General features: G+C 34.8%; 1 protein-coding gene across 1 annotated transcript in view; it reads left to right on the top strand.

Moving 5' to 3' along the window:
- LRP1B (LDL receptor related protein 1B) overlaps nt 1-19,654 on the top strand; it is a gene marked incomplete at both ends in the record, with an annotated part of 1,929,155 nt that overhangs the window by 1,246,544 nt on the left and 662,957 nt on the right. The window contains 2 exons of the mRNA XM_080928219.1: nt 2,304-2,504; nt 6,953-7,198. Of these exons, the coding sequence (XP_080784345.1) occupies nt 2,304-2,504; nt 6,953-7,198 (447 nt within the window). The remainder of the gene's footprint in view (nt 1-2,303; nt 2,505-6,952; nt 7,199-19,654) is intronic.

The raw sequence follows: 19,654 nt of genomic DNA, 5'->3' as shown, positions 1-19,654 counted from the left end.
TGTTGAATAGGCTGTTCTTTTTTCACTGAATGTTCACAGTTCTTTTGTCAAAAATCAGGTGACCATATATGTGAGGGTTCATTTCTGGATCTTCTATTCTATTCCATTGATCCACCTGCCTATTTCTGTACCAGTATCATGCAGTTCTTATCACAATTGCCTTGTAATATAGCTTGAGATCAGGGATAGTGATTCCCGCAGATGTTTTCTTGTTGTTGAGTATAGATTTCGCTATTCTAGGTCTTTTGTTATTCCAGATAAAATTGCATGTTGCTCTTTCCAACTCAATGAAGAACTGGGTTGGAATTTTGATGGGGATTGCCTTGAATCTGTAGATTGCTCTTGGTAAGATGGCCATTTTTAAAATGTTGATTCTTCCAATCCTTGAGCATGGGAGATCTTTCCATTTTCTGAGATCTTCCTCAATTTCCTTCTTTCGAGGTTTGAAGTTCTTGTCATACAGGTCCTTCACTTGCTTAGTTAGAGTCACACCAAGTTATTTCATAGTTTTTGTAACTATTGTGAAGGGTATCTTTCCTTAATTTCTTTCTCCACATGTTTGTCCTTTGAATATAGGAAGGATTTGAGTTAATTTTATATCCAGCCACTTTGCTGAACTTGTTTATCAGCTGTAGGAGTTCTCTGGTGGAATTTGTGGGGTCGCTTAAGTACACTCTCATGTCATCTGCAAATAGTGAAGTTTTTACTTCTTCCTTTTTAATTTGTATCCCTTTTATTTCCTTTTGCTGTCTAATTGCTCGGTCCAGGACTTCCAGTACTATGTTGAATAGGTAGGGGGAAAGTGGGCAGCCTATTAAACAGAGCCCCTAATCTCCTAGCTGCTACCAAATTAACACCAATCTTCCCAACATATCCAAACTTCCTGTACTCTCTTTTGTTTTTGTGACCTAATAAATTGAAGTTTTTTTTTCTCTTTAGCTCATGTGTGTGGGTCAATTCATTAGATCATATTTATCCTTAAAGTAGGCATAGCTTTAAAAAAAGGACGTTTCCATCCCCCATGAAATAGCAACTGTTGAGCCCATCCAGACACTGTTAATGATATTTTGCTATACATTCAGAGAGTAGCCAGCATACCCATCATCAGAGAGGTTTAACCCATTATCTGAAGGAAATATATGCAGGGAACCACAGCCAACTCTTAGGAAGAGTTTGGGAACCATGTGGGAGAAGAAGGGACTGTATACTACAGAGTGGTCAAGGGCAGCACACACACATACACACACACAAAAAAAAAAAAAAAACATACAAAATTGCCTAATCTGGGCCCATAGGAACTCACAGAGACTGAACCATCTACCTGAAAGGAAACATAAATAGGACTAACATAGGCTCTTTACACATATTTATACAACTGTGTAGTTTCATATTAATGCAGGACTCCTAACAAGGTAGGAGGGTTTATCTCTGACTCTGCTTTCTTTGGGTCCCTACCCTCCTACTGGGCTACATTTACTGGGCTACATTGTCTAGAATTTATAGAAGATAAATTCCTAGTCTTACTGCAACTTGATATCCCAAGGCTGGCAAATAAACATGGGAGGCCTCTCTTTTCTAAATAGGAAAGGAGGAGGAGTGGATAAAAAGAGCCAAGGGGTTGAGGAGAAAGACTGTGAGAAAAGGAGAAAGGAAATGGAAAAAATTAAATAACATAAAATAAAATATAAAGTAACTGTCAACAGGTCCTCAGTGGGTGAGCTGTTGAGACCTTCCTTCCCTGTTGTCTAGATTATTCTTGTTGAAGCCTTTTCCAAGCAACAATAACTACTATGGTTCCCTATGTGCAGTGTTCCTGTCATATCCAGAAGATACTGTTTCATTTTATCCTGCCTTGATCTCATTCCCTTGTAATCTTTCCACTCTCTCTGGATGGTCCTTAAGCCGTGGGGTAGGAGTCATAAAGCTGCTCTACTTTTGGCATACCACTCGAAAATCTCTTGTTCTCTGCCCACTGACCATTGTGAGTTTCTGCAATGACCACCATCCACTACACATAAGGAAAATTTACTGTACTCTATTATACACTGTCAAGCTACTCACAGAATCCACATTTATTTAATAATATGCACAATAATTTAAAATTAAGAAGACACCAATGTTCAGACTCTACAAGCAAGACAAGAATAATCCAATGCTGTCATGAAAACAAAATGTCAAACTATCAGAAATGATAATTTTGGTAATGGCAAATAGTTCTGACTCTTACAAAGATAAAAATAATGGCCTCCATTACTGTGATCCAATTATAAATTAGCACTAAATTTTCTTTTCTTTCCTTCAAGGGAGATGCATCAACAATGCCTGGGTATGTGATGGAGATGTTGACTGTGAGGATCAGTCTGATGAAGAAAACTGTGACAGTTTCTTGTGTGGACCACCCAAGTACCCTTGTGCCAATGATACCTCTGTGTGCCTTCAGCCAGAGAAACTGTGCAATGGGAGAAAGGACTGTCCAGATGGGTCAGATGAAGGCAACCTTTGTGGTATTGCTTGTTCTATCATATTTAATGCACTCCAGGCATTAGAACCTTTAATTAAGTCACAAATACCTATTATCAAAGCATTCATTCATTCTATTTATTTACTTCAAATGAGATTTTTTGCATTTATACTTATATCTGATTTTAAGACACTGAATAGCTTCATAAAGTGTAGTAAATATGATCAAGAATTTCTGAAAACAAGAAATACACAAACTAGGCAATTCATTTACCAGTGAGCTCTACAAGTGTTACCTCTCTAGCTCCTGACTACTGTTCTATAGCTGAGCTGATTAGTATCAGGAAGTCAGCAAGAACAGGGAAACCTCACAGCTCAAAATGCAACTGGCTAGTGATGATTAGCTAGATATTTCAAGAGAAACTGTGATTTTGTTTCTTGCAGGAAAAAGAAAAGCTATATTTAAGACAGACTATTATCTGAGTTGCTATGATGCTGTCACTGTTTTGAAGTCCTTGTATAATAGTTTCCCTAAGTATGCTTATCTAGCTAAAATGAATAATTGAACAGATTTCAAAAGAACTTGGAATAGGCTTCTCTGTATGTCAAACAATGCATAAGAAAGGAAACAAACATACAAAAACCCCACCACTACCACCACCAACAACAACAAAAACAAAAACAAAAAGAAAACATGTTTTTTGTCTTGAGGATATCAGAGAGTTATCAAGTAGGGAATCTAGGTATTTTGATAAAGATATTTATACTTGATACACAGTAACAATTATAAATAACAATAAAAACAACAAATCAAACCCTGGCAATTTGTAAGGTAATAAACAGAAAAAGATAATAACTGTGACTTGACTTAACCAAATAGTTCAATTTCTCCTACTTAATATTAAGTAAATCCACAAAGGGCATTGCATTCTTAGTGCTAATAAAAACAAAACAAAGCAAAACTATAAGGTATTAGGACAAAGAAAAGCAAGTAGATCAATGGGATAGAATTGAAGATGCAGAAATGAACCCACATACCTATGGTCACTTGATATTTAACAAAGAAGCTAAAAACATTCAATAAAAAATTTTCATTTTCCACAAATGGTGCTGGTTCAACGGGAGATCAGCATGTAGATAAATGCAACTTGACCCATTTTTATCACGTTGTTCAAATCTCAAGTTCAAGTGGATCAAGGACTCGCACATAAAACCTGATACACTGCAACTAATAGAAGAGAAAGAGAGGAAGAGCCTCAAACACATAGGCAGAGGGGAAATTTTCCTGAACAGAACACCAATAGTTTATGCTCTAAGACCAAGAATTGATAAATACGACCTCATATAATTACAAAGATTCTGTAAGGCAAAGAACACTATCCTTAGGACAAAATGGCAACCAACAGACTGAAAAAAGAACTTTACCAATCCAACATCTGATAGAGGGCTAATATTCAATATAGTCAAAGAATTCAAGAAGTTAGACTCCAGAGGCTCAATTATACCTATTAAAAATGGTGAACGTATCTAAACAAAGAATTATTAATTGAAGAATATCAAATAGCTGAGAAGCACCTAAAGAACTGTTCAACATCCTTTGTCATCAGGGAAATGCTAATCAAAGCAAGCCTGAGATTCCACCTCACATTAGTCAACATGGCTAAGATCAAAAACTCAGGTGACAGCAGAGGCTGGAGAGGATGTGGAAAGAGAGCAACACTTTTCCATTGTTGGTGGGATTGCAAGCTGGTACAACAACTCTGGAAATCATTCTGGAGGTTCCTCAGAAAATTGGACATACCTGAAAACCCAGCTATTCCACTCCTGGGTATATACTTAAAAGATGCTGCAACATATCACAAGAACACATGCTCTATAGCTTTATAGCAGCCTTGTTTGAAATATCCAGAAGCTGGAAAGAACCCAGACATCCTTCAACAGAAGAATGGATTCAGAAAATGTGGTACATTTACACAATGGAGTACTACTCAGCTGTTATAAAACAATGACTTTATGAAATCCATAGGCAAATAGATAGAATTATAAAATATATCCTGAGTTAGGTAACCCAATCACAAAATATCATACATGGTATTAATTCACTTATAAGTGGACATTAACCCAAAAGCTCAGAATACACAAGAAACAATCCACAGACCACATGAAGCTCAAGAAGAGCAAAGAAGGGATGCTTTAGACATTATTAAAAACAGGAACAAATATTCATAGGAGGAAATACAAAATGTGGAACGAAGACTGAAATAAAGGCCAACCAGAGAGTGCCTCACCTGGATATCTATCTCATATACAGTCACCAAACCCAGATAATATTGTGGATGCCAAGAAATATATGCTGTTTAGGAACTGACTTCATTTACATAATTGTTCGTTTTTCTGAATGGTAAATGAAAGGTGATAGCAAAATAGCTGCCCCCTGAGAGACTCTGCCTGTGGCTGACAAATGCAGTAGCCAACCACTGGACTGAGTACGAGGTCCCCAATGGAGAAGTTAAATAACTGAAGGAGTTGAAGGGCTTTGCAACTCCACAGGAAGAACAACAATATCAACCAACCAGATTCTCCAGAGCTCCCTGACACTAAACCACCAACCAAAGAGTAGACATGGAGCAGCCCATGGCTCATTCAACATATGTAGCAGAGTATGGCCTTATCAGGCATTAAGGAGAAAAGAGGCCCTTGGCCCGATGAAGGCTCAATATCCCAGTGTGCTGAAATGCCAGGGTGGGGAGGTGGGAGGGAGTGTGTGGTTGGGGGAAAAACCTCATTGAGACAAGAGGAGAGGGGATGGAATAGGAGATTCCAAAGAGAAAATGTAAATAAGAAAAATATCCAATAAAAAAGGAAAGAAAACAAACAAGACAAAAATAGATTTGAAATGAACTAAAAATATTGAAAAATCCACTTTTTAACCTGCTAGGCACAATGACATTTCTTTGCAGTAGTTCTCTTGACAAGGGGCGTCAATTGATCTAACATGGAGCAACTACTTCAAAATGGCACAGTTATCAAATGATTATGATTAATGCAGAATTAACATATTTGAAAATAAATATATTTTTCTAAAATAATACTTACCATGAATTAAATTCTTAAAGAAAAAGGACTAATGGAATTACAGCCCATTTTTACCAGAAATATACTTCTAGAGTCACCAGGAATATTTAAGTACCACATGAAAATATTGCTACAATCTGTCAGTTTTTATATAACAGTAATTTTTATCAATTTCATGAAGAAGCATGCCTAGACTAATTTTCAGAAACTACTGGTAAATTCTTATTTTTGCTTGAGTTTTGTTGTTGCTTAATATTGTTGTTTTGTTTTATTTTAACATTTTTGTCTCACTGTGCAGAGACGGCCTACTACAAACTTACTGTGGCTACTGACCAGCTTGGTCTCAGGCTCACAAAGATCCATCCTGTTTCAATCTTTCTATTTCAGTGATTAGAACCATGCATGCCCAACTCAAAATAGTATTTTTGGTGCAAAGAAATAGTGAGAAGCTCCTGGGCTTGTTGCTTTGTACCTTTTTCCTGTTTGGCAATAGTGAGAAAGTGTAGGGAACATAAGAAAAGAGTTTAGAGTAGGGGGATAGAGGAAGTAGTAGGTTCCATTGGGATTTAAAAACAGAAATCTGTGCTCTTACTCAAGAGCATGACATTCTGAAATTTGTTCATACTGAAAATGCTGGTCCACATTTTGAAAGTTATATTCCCCATTTAACATTAATTTTCTTTGTCTGATATTTTTAATTTTCTACTCAGATTCAGGCTGATATATAATTAAATATATTCTGTGTCTTTCTTAAGCCTAAACTTTTGAGATTATAAAAGTGATAATAAATGCACATATCTGAAGTGTAAATAAAAGTGGGGTGAGGAAAGCATTCTATTTATGAACTTTGTTCGTTATTTATATGTTCAATAATGGTTGCTCATTACTAGTGCTAAAATACTAGCAAAATTTTCTTTGTCCATTATATAGTTTTATGCACTCATTGAGTTAGTCATAACGACTGATATATAAGACACAGGAACAAAGAAACAATTCCTCATTATTACTGTAATTCCATATGCATATGTGTACTTTTTTATAAGCATTAAATACTCAGGTAATCAATGTCTGTATCTGTTTTGAAAGGCATTTACAACTGATTTTGACCAGCTTCTAAATAGTTGAGAGTTATTTTTCCAGTTGTAACAAAAGTGCTGAATGCATTTGTATCAATGGGGTACCAGAAGCTATATTATAAATTTAGTAAAAATTAAAAATTGCATTCCCAATGCTTATCATTTATAAATAAATTCTGCTAATGAATGATTTCTAGCAATGTTTGTGCCCATTGAGTGTGGGGGATTGATTTATATTAGGTAATAAAATCTCTGACTGTAATTCCAGACTTAGAGATTTCAATCAGTGAGTAGTAGGGACTGGAAAAACAATCTGACCAAGAACATCTGTCCCTTGACAGATGAATGTTCTCTGAACAATGGAGGCTGTAGCAACCACTGTTCTGTTGTACCAGGAAGAGGAATTGTCTGTTCCTGCCCAGAGGGACATCAGCTCAAGAAGGACAATAGAACCTGTGAAATCCTGGACTATTGTGCCTCCCACCTGAGGTGCAGCCAAGTGTGTGAGCAGCACAAACACATGGTCAAGTGCTCTTGCTATGAAGGCTGGGCACTGGGTACTGATGGAGAAAGCTGCATCAGTGTTGGTGAGTACATACTGCAAACTATAAAAACAAACCCAAAAATACCTGAAAAAATTAGAAAAGGATTCTATTTATTTTGCAAGTCAACATTAAATGTCATGGGCCATCTTTAACTTATTCCAACACCTTCCTAAAAGGGTGTGTTGAAGCATTCCTTTCTATAATAACCCTTAGACTATTAACCATCTGACTATTAATATTATTCTAACGTGCTCTTCTTCCTGAATACATCACACATTTCAAATGACACATTATTAAAATTGGACTCCAGATAATGATAAATTTATATTATCCTATATCTTGTCCTTGTGACTCTTACAGTTATGTGGATAGAACATACTTCTGAAATTTGTTGGAGAAAACAACCAGCTTTAGCTTCTTTAATATACTTCCAGATAACAAAAAGCATCTCTTTCATTTTACTGATGTCATCTTCAGACCACTAATGCTGTTACTAACCAGGATAAATTTGCATCCAATAAAAATGAAAGGAATAGATAGATTGATATAAGATAGAGATATTGATGATAGAAAGAAGATAGATTGGTAGACAGACAGTAAAATGGTAAATAAAAAATAAAAAGAAGATAGATGATAGATAGATATAACTATAGATTAAGGATAGATTGCTATATATATCTTTTTTGTGTGAACATAATTTCTTTATTTTAAAAGGGTTGCAACAGATATATATGTATACATTTACCAAACAGGACAGATTGTGTTTTTTGTTTTCTTTAGAACAACATATTTATTTTCTTTAGGGTTCTCTATTCAACAGTTCTATACTCATATTTGTAAAGGTTAATATTTTTCTCTCTTACAACTTTATTTTAAAAAAGAGGAATAAATATACAGATTATTAAAGGCATTTTGGCATAACACTATATGAATATTTTTGTCAGTCTTAATTCTTTAAGATGTTTGGTAGCATGCATTGAAATCCCACTAGTTACCATAAGCATAAAGTACATGTAGGACAGAAGGTAACATGGAAATAGTTTTCTTGGTAAGTATAGATTAAGCATAATGATATTTGAATACCAAAAATTGCCACAAGGCTATTTATTATCTTAGCTCTTCTTGGATTATTAGTGATTTAAGGTCCAGGTGTACCACACTCTGAGAGGGTGCTATACATATCTTAAAAAATGTTTATTTTTAGATTTTGAAAATCATGCTAATTTAACATAGTCATTAAGAATGATTGCATGTACTTTGTGCTCATTGTGTCTGGTGGGATCTTGATGCACACTATCAAACCTTAAAAGAACAAGAAAAACAAAAGCCAAGCAATGACAGAGGTATGTTCGTATGCTTTTATGCAAAAAAGCTTGAGATTTGTATATTTATCTTTGTTTTTAAAAATAAAGTTCTTCAATAAAAAAAAGAATGACTAAGATGCTATTAGACAAAACACAAAATTTCTTTTTTCTTGCCCTTCCTTCACGTCTATCATTTTTTATCAATTTTCTTTTCAAAATATATTTTGTATTGATGTAATGTACATGCTTACACATAATAATATTTGAAAGTGTGAAAAACAAATGAGAGCCATGTTTTCTAAGACATCTAATCAATATAATTCTTTGGGAACTATTTCAAGTATTTACTAGGCAAGAAATAAGGATAGAGATGAAAATGCCTATCAAAATTTAATTTATGACCAAAATACATGGATGTGCTTTATTATTGCACCCATGAATATATCTTGATTAATCTTGATGACTGCATTTTAATATATGTCTTTTTAGGTTATGCACATATAGAGTTAATTTACAGCTCTTATGCTTTATTTATGTCCGCAAGACCATAAGCTTTATTACATGTCCTAGAACCTATGCATCATGAAACTTTATTCACATTATTTCTTTTACTGGGGCACCATATTTTATCCCTTTTTAATAGAAAGCAAGGTTACATTTTGATCCTCTTTAAACGACAAACTTCTATTATTTTATTCTCCATGTATAGTTTTTCTTTGTAGGACACCATATTCCTAAGATTGTATGATGATATTTTGATTTGACTTTTTATACTCATGTGTATTCCTTTCTTCTTATGTATCCTTTCAATCAAATAAGAAAAATAGGAAGTCGGAAATCAAATTATAGCCTTTTTTTTTTGCTTTTTAATGTAGTCTAATTTCGGAAAATTAATATACTACTATATTTTCAGTGACCATTTAATTATTTTAATCTTACATTTTGTTGTGTGTCTTTTTTTTCAATAGAATTAAATCGTTTATTGAGTACACATGATAATGGATGATTCACAAACTTCATTCCCATCTGTTTTTTATCTGATACCATTATTGATTTTGATATTGCATAGAGTGTGCCAACAACCATTTTATAACTAAATTGTGACCTTGCTTGGATGACCCTTTCAATGGTGAAACTCATTAAGTTACAACAGTAACTGGCAGTTTAACTTGTGTTTTATAGTAATGTGTGATTCTATTAAGGAATATTTATTCTATATTTACTTCTCCAAGATGCTAAATAAAGAAATCCTCAAAATAGATTAAAAAGAGCAATTCATTGTGTTAAAAGAGTCATTCTGTTAAGAATAAAGAAACAACATATTAGATTTGACCATTAATATGTTATGATCATAGTTTAGCAAAACCATAACTTATACTTTGATAGAGATCATGCTACACATCAGGTATCACAGTAGATTGATACCACATGAAATAGCCAATAAGTTAATAAATAACATTTTTCTACTTTTCTAAAGTTAAGCTTTTGAATGTATACAACGAGGTTCAAAGCTAATCCTAGTGGAGTTGGCCTATGCTTAGCCTAATGGAAATCCCTAAAGCACTTCTGCATAAGTCATGATTTGCCTGTGCCACACCTGCTTTGTTTATGACAGAAAAAAGAAAACATGTATTATCACATCAACGTTGAAATGAAGGTTCTGATACATTAGTAAATGACCAAGCTAATAATTAACTGAAACAGAAAAATTAACACCATTGTCAACATTTAATGTTTTTCATAGAAATGTTTTATTAATTGATTCACTTGTCCAACTATTCAGGCTTTGTTCTATATTTCTGTTATTTCATCTCTTTGAAAAAGAAGAAAGCTCATAGAACATTAAGAATGAATTGTCATGAAACCCCTAGACTTAAAATAAATGATTCTTCTTTTCTATCATCCCCTCAGTTCCACAATACTTTATGTGACTCCTTCCTGAAATATGTGTTGTTGCTATTGTGTTTAATACCAATGCTAACTCACCTTGACATCACAAAAACAACAACAACCACCAACCAACCAAACAAACAAAACAAAATGAAAAGGAAGAAAAAGAACAAAATAACAATAGGCTTCATGATTTAACTATGTTAGCACAGAAGACCCCTGGTCTTCTTAATTCTTGAATTCTTTGCTGTAAGCTTTTACATACTTTTATTTGCTCCTGAAGTTCTTCACAAGCTGACTTTTACTGCAATGCCAAGCTTGTTTAATAGTTTGCTTTTCTTTCTTTTGTGTTCATATCTAAAATCCCACTTATTAAATATAATCATTATAAATAACCTATAGAATTTTGATTTTGTTTAATAAATTTTACAAAATTTACTTTTCCATTCTTTTGTTTTTAACCCTTCTAAAATGTTCTTTTTGTCTCTGCCTTAATTTTCAAACACCATTTTCTTTGAGTGTTCTACTAAAAATCCAGGAAGCTACTTGGAGTGTATGGCTTTCTAACTGAAATCTGCTCTGTAATGTGCAACCTCTGGCCAGTTTGAAATGTTTCTCTTACTATAGTGAAGAAGATTATAACTTTCTTCCTCTTTCCTCTTCACCTGAACCAAATTACATTTTCTCAACAATGGCACCTTTGTTCCTATTCCTCCAGTGTTTCATACTTAAGAGGAGAAAAGTTTTCTTGTTACCAGTTATGTTTTAGAAAACAAATTATGGATATAGATTCACAAAAACTGTAATGAAATGATCATCTTCGGGCACAGTGTTTCTCTCTCCCAGTCTTTGATTCTCACATATGTCTATGTGGAACCACTTGGCAAATGCCTTTTTATTCTGAAAACATATGTGGTCTGCTAAAATTGAATTGTTTTGGGCATTTACATCTTAAAGGACACCAGTTTGTTTTCTTTCTTTCTTTATGATTCTAATTCCCTGGAAATCAGAGGACCACTTGCTCAGTGTTTGAGATTGCTTCTAGATGTTGATGAAGATTCAAGTTCATATCTAAGCACCCATATCAACCAGACCAAAATCTTCAACTATAGCCTTAGGAAAACTAATAGATAAGCTGCTCAGTCTTTGGAAAACACTTGTGCATGTACACACATGCAGAAGAACACACACACACACACACACACACTCACTCATTGAAAAAGCACAGTTAAAATATAATGGAAGTATTTGTGAATTTGCATGTTTTTCACTCATGGTCTCCCTTTTCTCTGATAATTGTCATCACCAATAGCAGTTGGTATATCAAACCTACATTCTCTTCATAAATTACATCCTATAAACTTTTTATTAGTAGTATTACTTTTATTTTTCTGGTTCAGTCATTAGCTTCTCACAGTCCACTTTCTCACAGCCCCTGCCCCCCAGGCAGTTTGTCTTCTCCCTGACCTCAAGGGAATCTTCCTGAGCCACAACAGGACTCCCCACTCCCTGAAACCTCAAGTCTCTTAAGGGATAAGTGTGTCTTTTCCCACTCAGGCTAGACCAGGCAGTCCTCTGCTGTATGTGTGTTGGGGACTATAAACAAGCTCGTGTATGCTGCCTGGTTGGTGGCTCAGGGTCTGAGAGATCTCAAATGTCCAGGTTAGTTGATCCTTCTGGTCTTCCTTTGGGGTAGCCCTGCTCTTCAGCTTCTTCTAGTCTTTCCCTAATATAACCAGAGGTGTCCCTGGCTTCAGTCCAATGGTTGGGTGTAAGTATCTACATCTGTCTCAGTCAGGTGTTTGTTGGTCATCCCAGAGGACAACTCTTTAACACTGTCTTTTTCAAGGTTAACTCTGTTAAAATACTGCAGTTTATTAATAACCACAATTTGTTAAATCCCCATGGGTATACAATATTATCTATAATATATCTCTCATTAAATAGTTATAGAAACTGAGACTCAGAAAAATAAATTCACTGTTTCAAGATTGTAGCTAAGAAGTAATAGAGCGAAGCTATCTGTGCATCACCCTAACCATGTCATCTCAAAATGTAACAGCAGCGAAACTCTGCCTATCACAACAATAATTTAGATCTAGCAGCTCTGTGCTGGCTTTCACATACAATCTGACCCCCAAAATAAACATGGCAGTGTGCATCTATATAGCTGGGGCAATAGTCTGCTGGGTCCTTTATGTTTAGATATATGAGTGTGAGGGCAGAGCTTACCCCACCACTGCCAGCTCTGGGTACCTACACATCAGTGCCTCTACTGAGGATGTTCATCTCAGCTCTGAATTGCCCTCTGGCTGCATGTCACCATAGTTCAGCAGATGGCATTAGGAGAGGTGCAAGGCAGGAAGGGTGCAACTTTCTGTCTAACTCCTGAAAAGTAGAAAGGGAGAGGAGAGAGAGAGAGAGAGAGAGAGAGAGAGAGAGAGAGAGAGAGAGAGAGAGAGAGAGAGAGAGAGAGAGAGAGAAGAGATGGAGGGAAGGAGAAATACAGGGGGGAGAGAGGCAGAGAGGGAGGGAGGGAGAAAAGAGACAAAAAGAGAAACAAACAGAAACAACCCACGACCTGTCTGACTTTGGGAGGAATCAGCACTGGCAGGGTGCTTCCTGTTAGCAGGACCACAAGCAGTGCAGGAAACAGAGCCAGACCAGGGACTGATGGATACCCTCTCTACTCTTGCCAAGAGGAAGATGAAGGTCAGGAGTTTCTGAGACTCTGGTGTTTCTTTGGTGAATTCTGGGAGATTGTAGTTATGTGGGTCAAAGGAAAGAGAAGCAGGAAACTTTCTCCCATTTGATGAAGGGAGGGGGATTGGGAAGAGCCATGAGTTGGCATGAGCATTCTTCTGTGTTTGTAAAGGTGTCTTACAGCACATAGGTAAGGGGAGGGAGGAATGGGAGACTACCACCAGGCATGGCAATTCGTGTATGTTTGTATCAGTATCCACTGGAGGGGGAAGGGGTTGGGTTTGAGAGCTCACATGATGTTTTAGTGAGTTGTTGTTTTTTTTTTTTTTTTTTTTTTTTTTTTTTTTTTTTTTTTTTTTTTTTGCAATGATGTGTTTTCCATTAAAAAAAAAAAAAAAAACTTTGAGAGAGAGAGAGAGAGAGAGAGAGAGATACAGAGAGAGACAGAGAGATACAGAGAGAGACAGAGAGACAGAGAGACAGAGAGAAGAGCAAATTAGGAAAATATAAGACTGCCTTCCCTCAGACTTATGTACGCTTGGATTTTTTTTACGCTGATGTCAAAGGTCTGGGCCTGATTGGGACAGGGGTATTATTTTTTTTTTTTTCATAGTAGAGATCCTGCTGAATTCATTTGGGCACCATTTGTCATAGTGTGTGTGTGTGTATGTATGTGTGTGTGTGTGTGTGTGTGTGTGTGTCCTCCAGTTGTAGTCCTACAATCTAGACACCAGCTGTAGCTTACATTTTGGGGTCTAACTGTGTGTCCTGATTTTTGCTCCTTGTATGGACTAGGCTGCATACAGGGCTGGAAAAATGAAGCCAAATCTGGAATAGGTGGGTTCTATAGGATCCTGGTCTAGTTTAGAGAGTTTGGGGGGTCAGGGTCGCCTGAGGGATTTTATTTTAATGTAAAAGCTCTCTTAGACAATCTTAGCTTGGGTACCTTCTTGTTTTTCCTGTTGAACTAGGGCTATATATGAGCCATGGAAAGTGGGAAGGGGTTCTACTTAGGGTGAAGTTTCATTGGTGTGAGCTAAAAGTACTATAAATACCTCATTGGTATGGAAAGGTGTTTCAGAATCCAGGTACTCTCCGGGTGGGCTCCTATCTGGAAAGAGTAAGTTGAAGTTATATGTTTGTCATTTGACTACATACTTTTTAGCTTCCACAGGTAGATGGGGTAGGGGGGTTCCCCAGATCAGGTCAGAGAAGTTGAAGTCCTGCTGGTAAATGGAGTTCTCCACTTTGATCAATCTTAGAGGAGCTAATGTGCCATGATAAACAATGGCATTAATCAACAGGACTTTCCAACAAGTTTTGACATTTATTCTCCCCACTCTAAGGTTGAGCTTTGATGTGTTGCCAGTTCCTCAATACTGTGTGGTCTCACATTCTCACAAACCTTTGAATATCAAACTTCCAAAAGCTTGTACTTTTCAGCCTTTCTAGCCGAGAATTTTTATTTAAATAATTTATATACTTTGCAATATAAAATTTTGTAGCTTGCAGCACATATTGTATTTGTTGTGAAATTTTATTTTAAATAGTCATACCATTTATCTTTTCTTTTACAACACTTATATTCATTACTCTCTTTACCTCCAATTTTCCCTTCATCTTTTAGAGATCATGAATGAATGGATAGGGTATTTCAAACCCTTGCTACTCAGCATGGAACCACCAACGATTTACATAGAATCTTCCTTTCATTTCCTTCCCTTTTAATTTGTCTCTAAATCCTGCTTCCATTACCAAGATATGACTATTTCTATCTGAATCAGATATTTTCTTATAAAATATATATCATCTTATGCATTAATATGTTTAAATTCATGAAATGTAATAACCTCTAGTATAATTTTTATGTGAATGTTCTCACTCAGTACTGATTTTATTACTTGTGATCTGTGTTCAGCTGATCTACTCTCCGTAATTGCTACACAGTATCACATGATACTGCTTATTTATATGCCAAATAAATATTTTCAATTTGCCCCCAAACTCTCTTCACTAATAATACTACTATAAATGTACAGATATCCTTTTCTTATAGGATGTTAGAACAATTGTTTAATTTTTGCTAGTTACTTTTTTCATTAGTCAACAAGTAACAACCTAAGCGAGGGAAGATTTATTTTGACTCATGATTAGTGGAGATTTGGTTCATCAAAGTGCTGAAAAAATAATCAGTAGTTCCATATTGGTGGTACACCTGTCAGCTCCTTGATGTTGTATGGCATCAAATTGAAAGCAAAAAAAAAAAAAAAAAAAATAAGTCTGAAAGCTTATGCCACTAATTAGAAAACTAATTCTACCATCATGTGAACTTTCAATAAATAATGTTACATTCTCGTATTTGACATCACAAGGGCAAAATGAAGTTTGACCCAACTTCAAAGGGGTCTCCAAAGCCTTTTGCAAAAGTTTAGGACCACCTTTTAGTACTCAAGAAAGATTCTTAACAATTTCTTTGCTAAAAATCAAAAATATGCATATGATATAGAGTGGTATAGCGTAAACAAAAGAATAGCTTGGTGGACATTTCAGCTCAGTCAGTCAACGGGGTCTCTAGGAATGAAGAGAGGATTAAAGAAAAAAGACAATTAGACAAATTATAACATGGCCCTAGCAAATGCTAAAGTGGATTTACTTTTTCCAGTCTGATTTTGTACCATTCTAGGTACATGCAAAAAAATGGGTCAATTCTAAGTCAAAGACAACTTGATCAAGGAACCAACAAGGCTTAAACAAGATAGCATGATTACTGTATTCAGCGACTTAACAAGGCAATTAAGATATAAAGAAAACATTTCTCAGTTGTAATCATCTTGAGTTTTGTCTTAGTCCATTACAAAATTCTTGCCTGGGCCTGCTTCTTGTCCTAATCCAATGTAAATATTCTTGCCAATATTCTTGAAAGTGTACCAAGAGCTCTCCACATTTCCCCCTTTTTTTACTTTATTAACTAGACTGTGCTTTCTTAAGTTGTTCTGGCAAAATGTCTTAATTACCCATCATGAAATATGTATTATCTAAAGTAATGCATTTCTGTCTTAGTTTGTTAAGTCTTTATGAAACATCTTACTTGTCATTGACTGCCAGAAGGTTAAAATAGAGATACTATATGGGAATCCATTTGTAGGTCCAAGCCAAGTATTTTGGCAGCCAATATGGTGATGTTCTTAAAGGAATGTTTTTCAAAATGTGAAGGAATAAAAGTATTCTCAGGACAAGTAAGGCCAACATGATCAAACTATATAATCCACTTTTGAAGCTTAACCCAAATGGAAATACTGACTTTTTGAAAAGACTTATTATAAATTTATATGAGTACAGTGTAGCTGTCTTCAGACAGACCAGAAGAGGTCATCAGATCCCAAAACAGACAATATGAGGCATGATGTGGTTGCTGGAAATTGAACTCACAACCTCTAGAAGAATAGTCTGTGCTCTTATCTGCTGAACCATCACACCATTCCCTGGAAATAATGACCTTCAGTAACAATTTTATCAGCAGTATCTGCAGCATCAAAACTCAGTGGAGCAGCATACCTTAAATTCATAATCTTGGTATGCAAAGTTGAAATATCCTGAGAGGTTTTAGAATTATGCCAAATACCCTGAAATTGTCTTGGATTTTCTCCCAATTATAGTAACTATCATTGTAGACATGAGAAGTGATACAAATCCATTGGTATTTAGCTTGACACTCAGATGGCACCTTATTCATGAAGCTGTTAAATTGGCAATAATCAAGCCCACTAATCTATTGCTTCTGCTTAAAACATCAATCATTTGTTCTAATATTTATAAGCTTTGTTTCAGAGTACCAAGATCCTATTTTATTCATAGGCAAAATAAAAACAAACAAACAAACAAAAAAGCTGGATAAAAGACCTCCATAATATATATGCCAGATTTTAAAACCCTAATATAAATAAAATGTGTACAATCAATAAAACTTGCATTAAATACCACAGAAAAGAAGAAACCAATTTAACAGTATAAAATAATGAAAAATTAGGAGTCTTAACACAAGCACTAATATTTGTTTGAAATCCAGATCTTGTCTCAACTTTATGTATTTCTAACTTCATAGGGAGAGTCAGCTAACTTTCAAATATTAAAAATAATCTGACTCTTATTGCCAAAGCCATATGGACATGTCCTTTAATACAATATTTGATGGATTCCCAGCCCAATCAATAATTTTGACACTATTGGAAAACATTAAACCTCATTGGGGATTGATTATAACAATCTTTCCATGTAACTATTTTATTAAATGCCACTTCTATCTTATCTATGAATTCAGATCCACAAAATCTCATGAGGATCGTGGGCAGATCTCTCATAATATGTTGGCATTCCCAAGGCTAAACTATGGGTTAAAGTTTTAGAGATATTCTTCTTCCAAGTTTCTGGCCTTGGTCAAAGAAAAGAATGTAGCAAAAGTGGGTTAGGAACTTGTGCCCAGTACAGCTTCCCTGTGACTATTGTCAGAGCACTCAGCAAGCCAATGTTCACAATTATTCTTTGCCCCAGCATCAGCATTTCTCACTGGTGACTCTGGCATCCACGTCCCTCCTTCAGCATCCTGTGAAAAAACACAAACATGCCCTATTCTCCAAGTTTAATACCCAATTGGGACCATGCCATATGACAATAAGAAGTTTCTTCCATTTAACTTGGGCATATGTATGCCTAGTTGTAGGGTGCCACAGATGCTTAGCAGCAAAGAATCCATTGGTATTCAATGTCAAAAAATTCAAAATAAAAATTTATAATTCACATTAAAATTTTGTGGTGAAGGAGTATACAACTCCCCCTATTTTGTTTTATGTAACTGATATTTTAGAGTTCCATGGTCTCATTTCATAAGTCCCTATACTTGAGGATATGTAAATATATGTAATTTATATAGATTATAACTTTTATTTTATAGATTTAATTCATTTTAATTCATATTTTAATGTATGAATTATATTTTCATTTAAAGTATATAATGAATATTTAATGCATAAGATTTATAATTATTGCAACAAAATATATTAATATATATAAATTATATTCAGTTGACATAATTTATATTCAACTTATATAATTTATATTTAACTTATAATTAATATATACACATGCATGTGTAAACATGCATGTTTATATGCATGTTTCAATGTATGTAATTTTTAATCTGTATGATATGTCTTTGTTTATATAAATTATATTTGGGGTGACCTGTTGGACTGGATCCAGAGGCAGATGTATTTATGTGAAGTCCATATGATTTGTGATGTTGGGGGTCTAAATCTTAGGACTCTTGATTCCCTGAAGCTTATTTGAACTTTAGTTTACAAGAGCATGTACTGTAGTATTTATCATTGTATTGAATTGGTATTTTATAAATATACCTAACAGATGTATATTAGACAAAAGAAATAGACTCATGCCTTTGAGACCTATTAGAAGCTATTGGTTTGGGTTAAAAGTCACATTACATATTTTTTCTCAACCCAGAGGGCTAAGTAGATTGAATAGAGAGGTTTTTACATGATAAAAAGCATCCTTAAGTTTATATTCAGACAACAATCAAAGTGGTTTTAAAATCTTGAGTGTGTGATTGAATTGTAAGTGGCCAATATTCTATTAGTTTTATGTATATTTAATTATAATTTTTAAAAGTTTCTTTTGTAATACCAGAGTATGACCTTAATTTTGTAAGGCAAAACAAATTTTTAATAGTATGAAGAATCTGGTCTGACTAAAATCAATACCAACTACATTATTTTCATGTTACAAAGCTTGGCTGCCAGTTTTCATATATGAATAAATCATGGTGTAGTGTTTAATAACTCATTAAAGAAATCTTTTAAGTTCTATCTTTTATAAGTCTTGTTTCTAGGACAGGAAGTACATAAAAATATTTTTTCAATTTAGAGGTATCTTTAGAGACCTGTTTCTTTGGGTTGGATCATGCCATGTGTTGTTGCCCAGAATGACTCCAACCCTGAGTTACCAGTTTTAAGTAAACATTTGTTACTAATGCTACAAACTTTTAACCATACCAAATAAATTATAAGATAATAATCTATAACCAAGATGTGTAAAACATACTTAGATATTTAAGATGAGTCAGAAAGAAACATGAAGTAGCAACACACATTTACTTATTTAGAGTAGATACAAAATTTTCTAACATTTTCTTAGCTGTTATTTCAAGGGAGGAGCACCTTGTTACCTTCTGAACCTAATAATCACAATCACAGATATTTTTGTAGGGGAAACAGCCATCAGCTTCCTGTCCAGAGAAGCTGAGAATCTGTTGGCCCCATTAAGAGTGGCTTGTACAGAAAACCAACCCTTAGAAGGACTTTTTCAGCAGTGCTATATTTCTAGCCACAGGTGCAGGGCTACAATGGCAGTTCATTAGTTTTTCTTGTGTCAATTGAGACTGCCATTTTTTAATCCTTGGAATGAGTTAAAACTAAATTAATGGGTGAATAGCCAGCTGATAAAGTTTTAACCTTTTTTCTGTTTGAATATGAAACAGAATAATAATCAAGCGACAAAACATACACTCATAGACAGGGACAGACTGGTG

This window comes from Micromys minutus, assembly GCF_963924665.1.
Source record: "Micromys minutus genome assembly, chromosome: 13".
NCBI classification, from domain to species: Eukaryota; Metazoa; Chordata; class Mammalia; order Rodentia; family Muridae; genus Micromys; species Micromys minutus.
The sequence above is the reverse complement of the archived record's forward strand: the minus strand, read 5'-3'. Positions and strand labels throughout refer to the sequence as shown.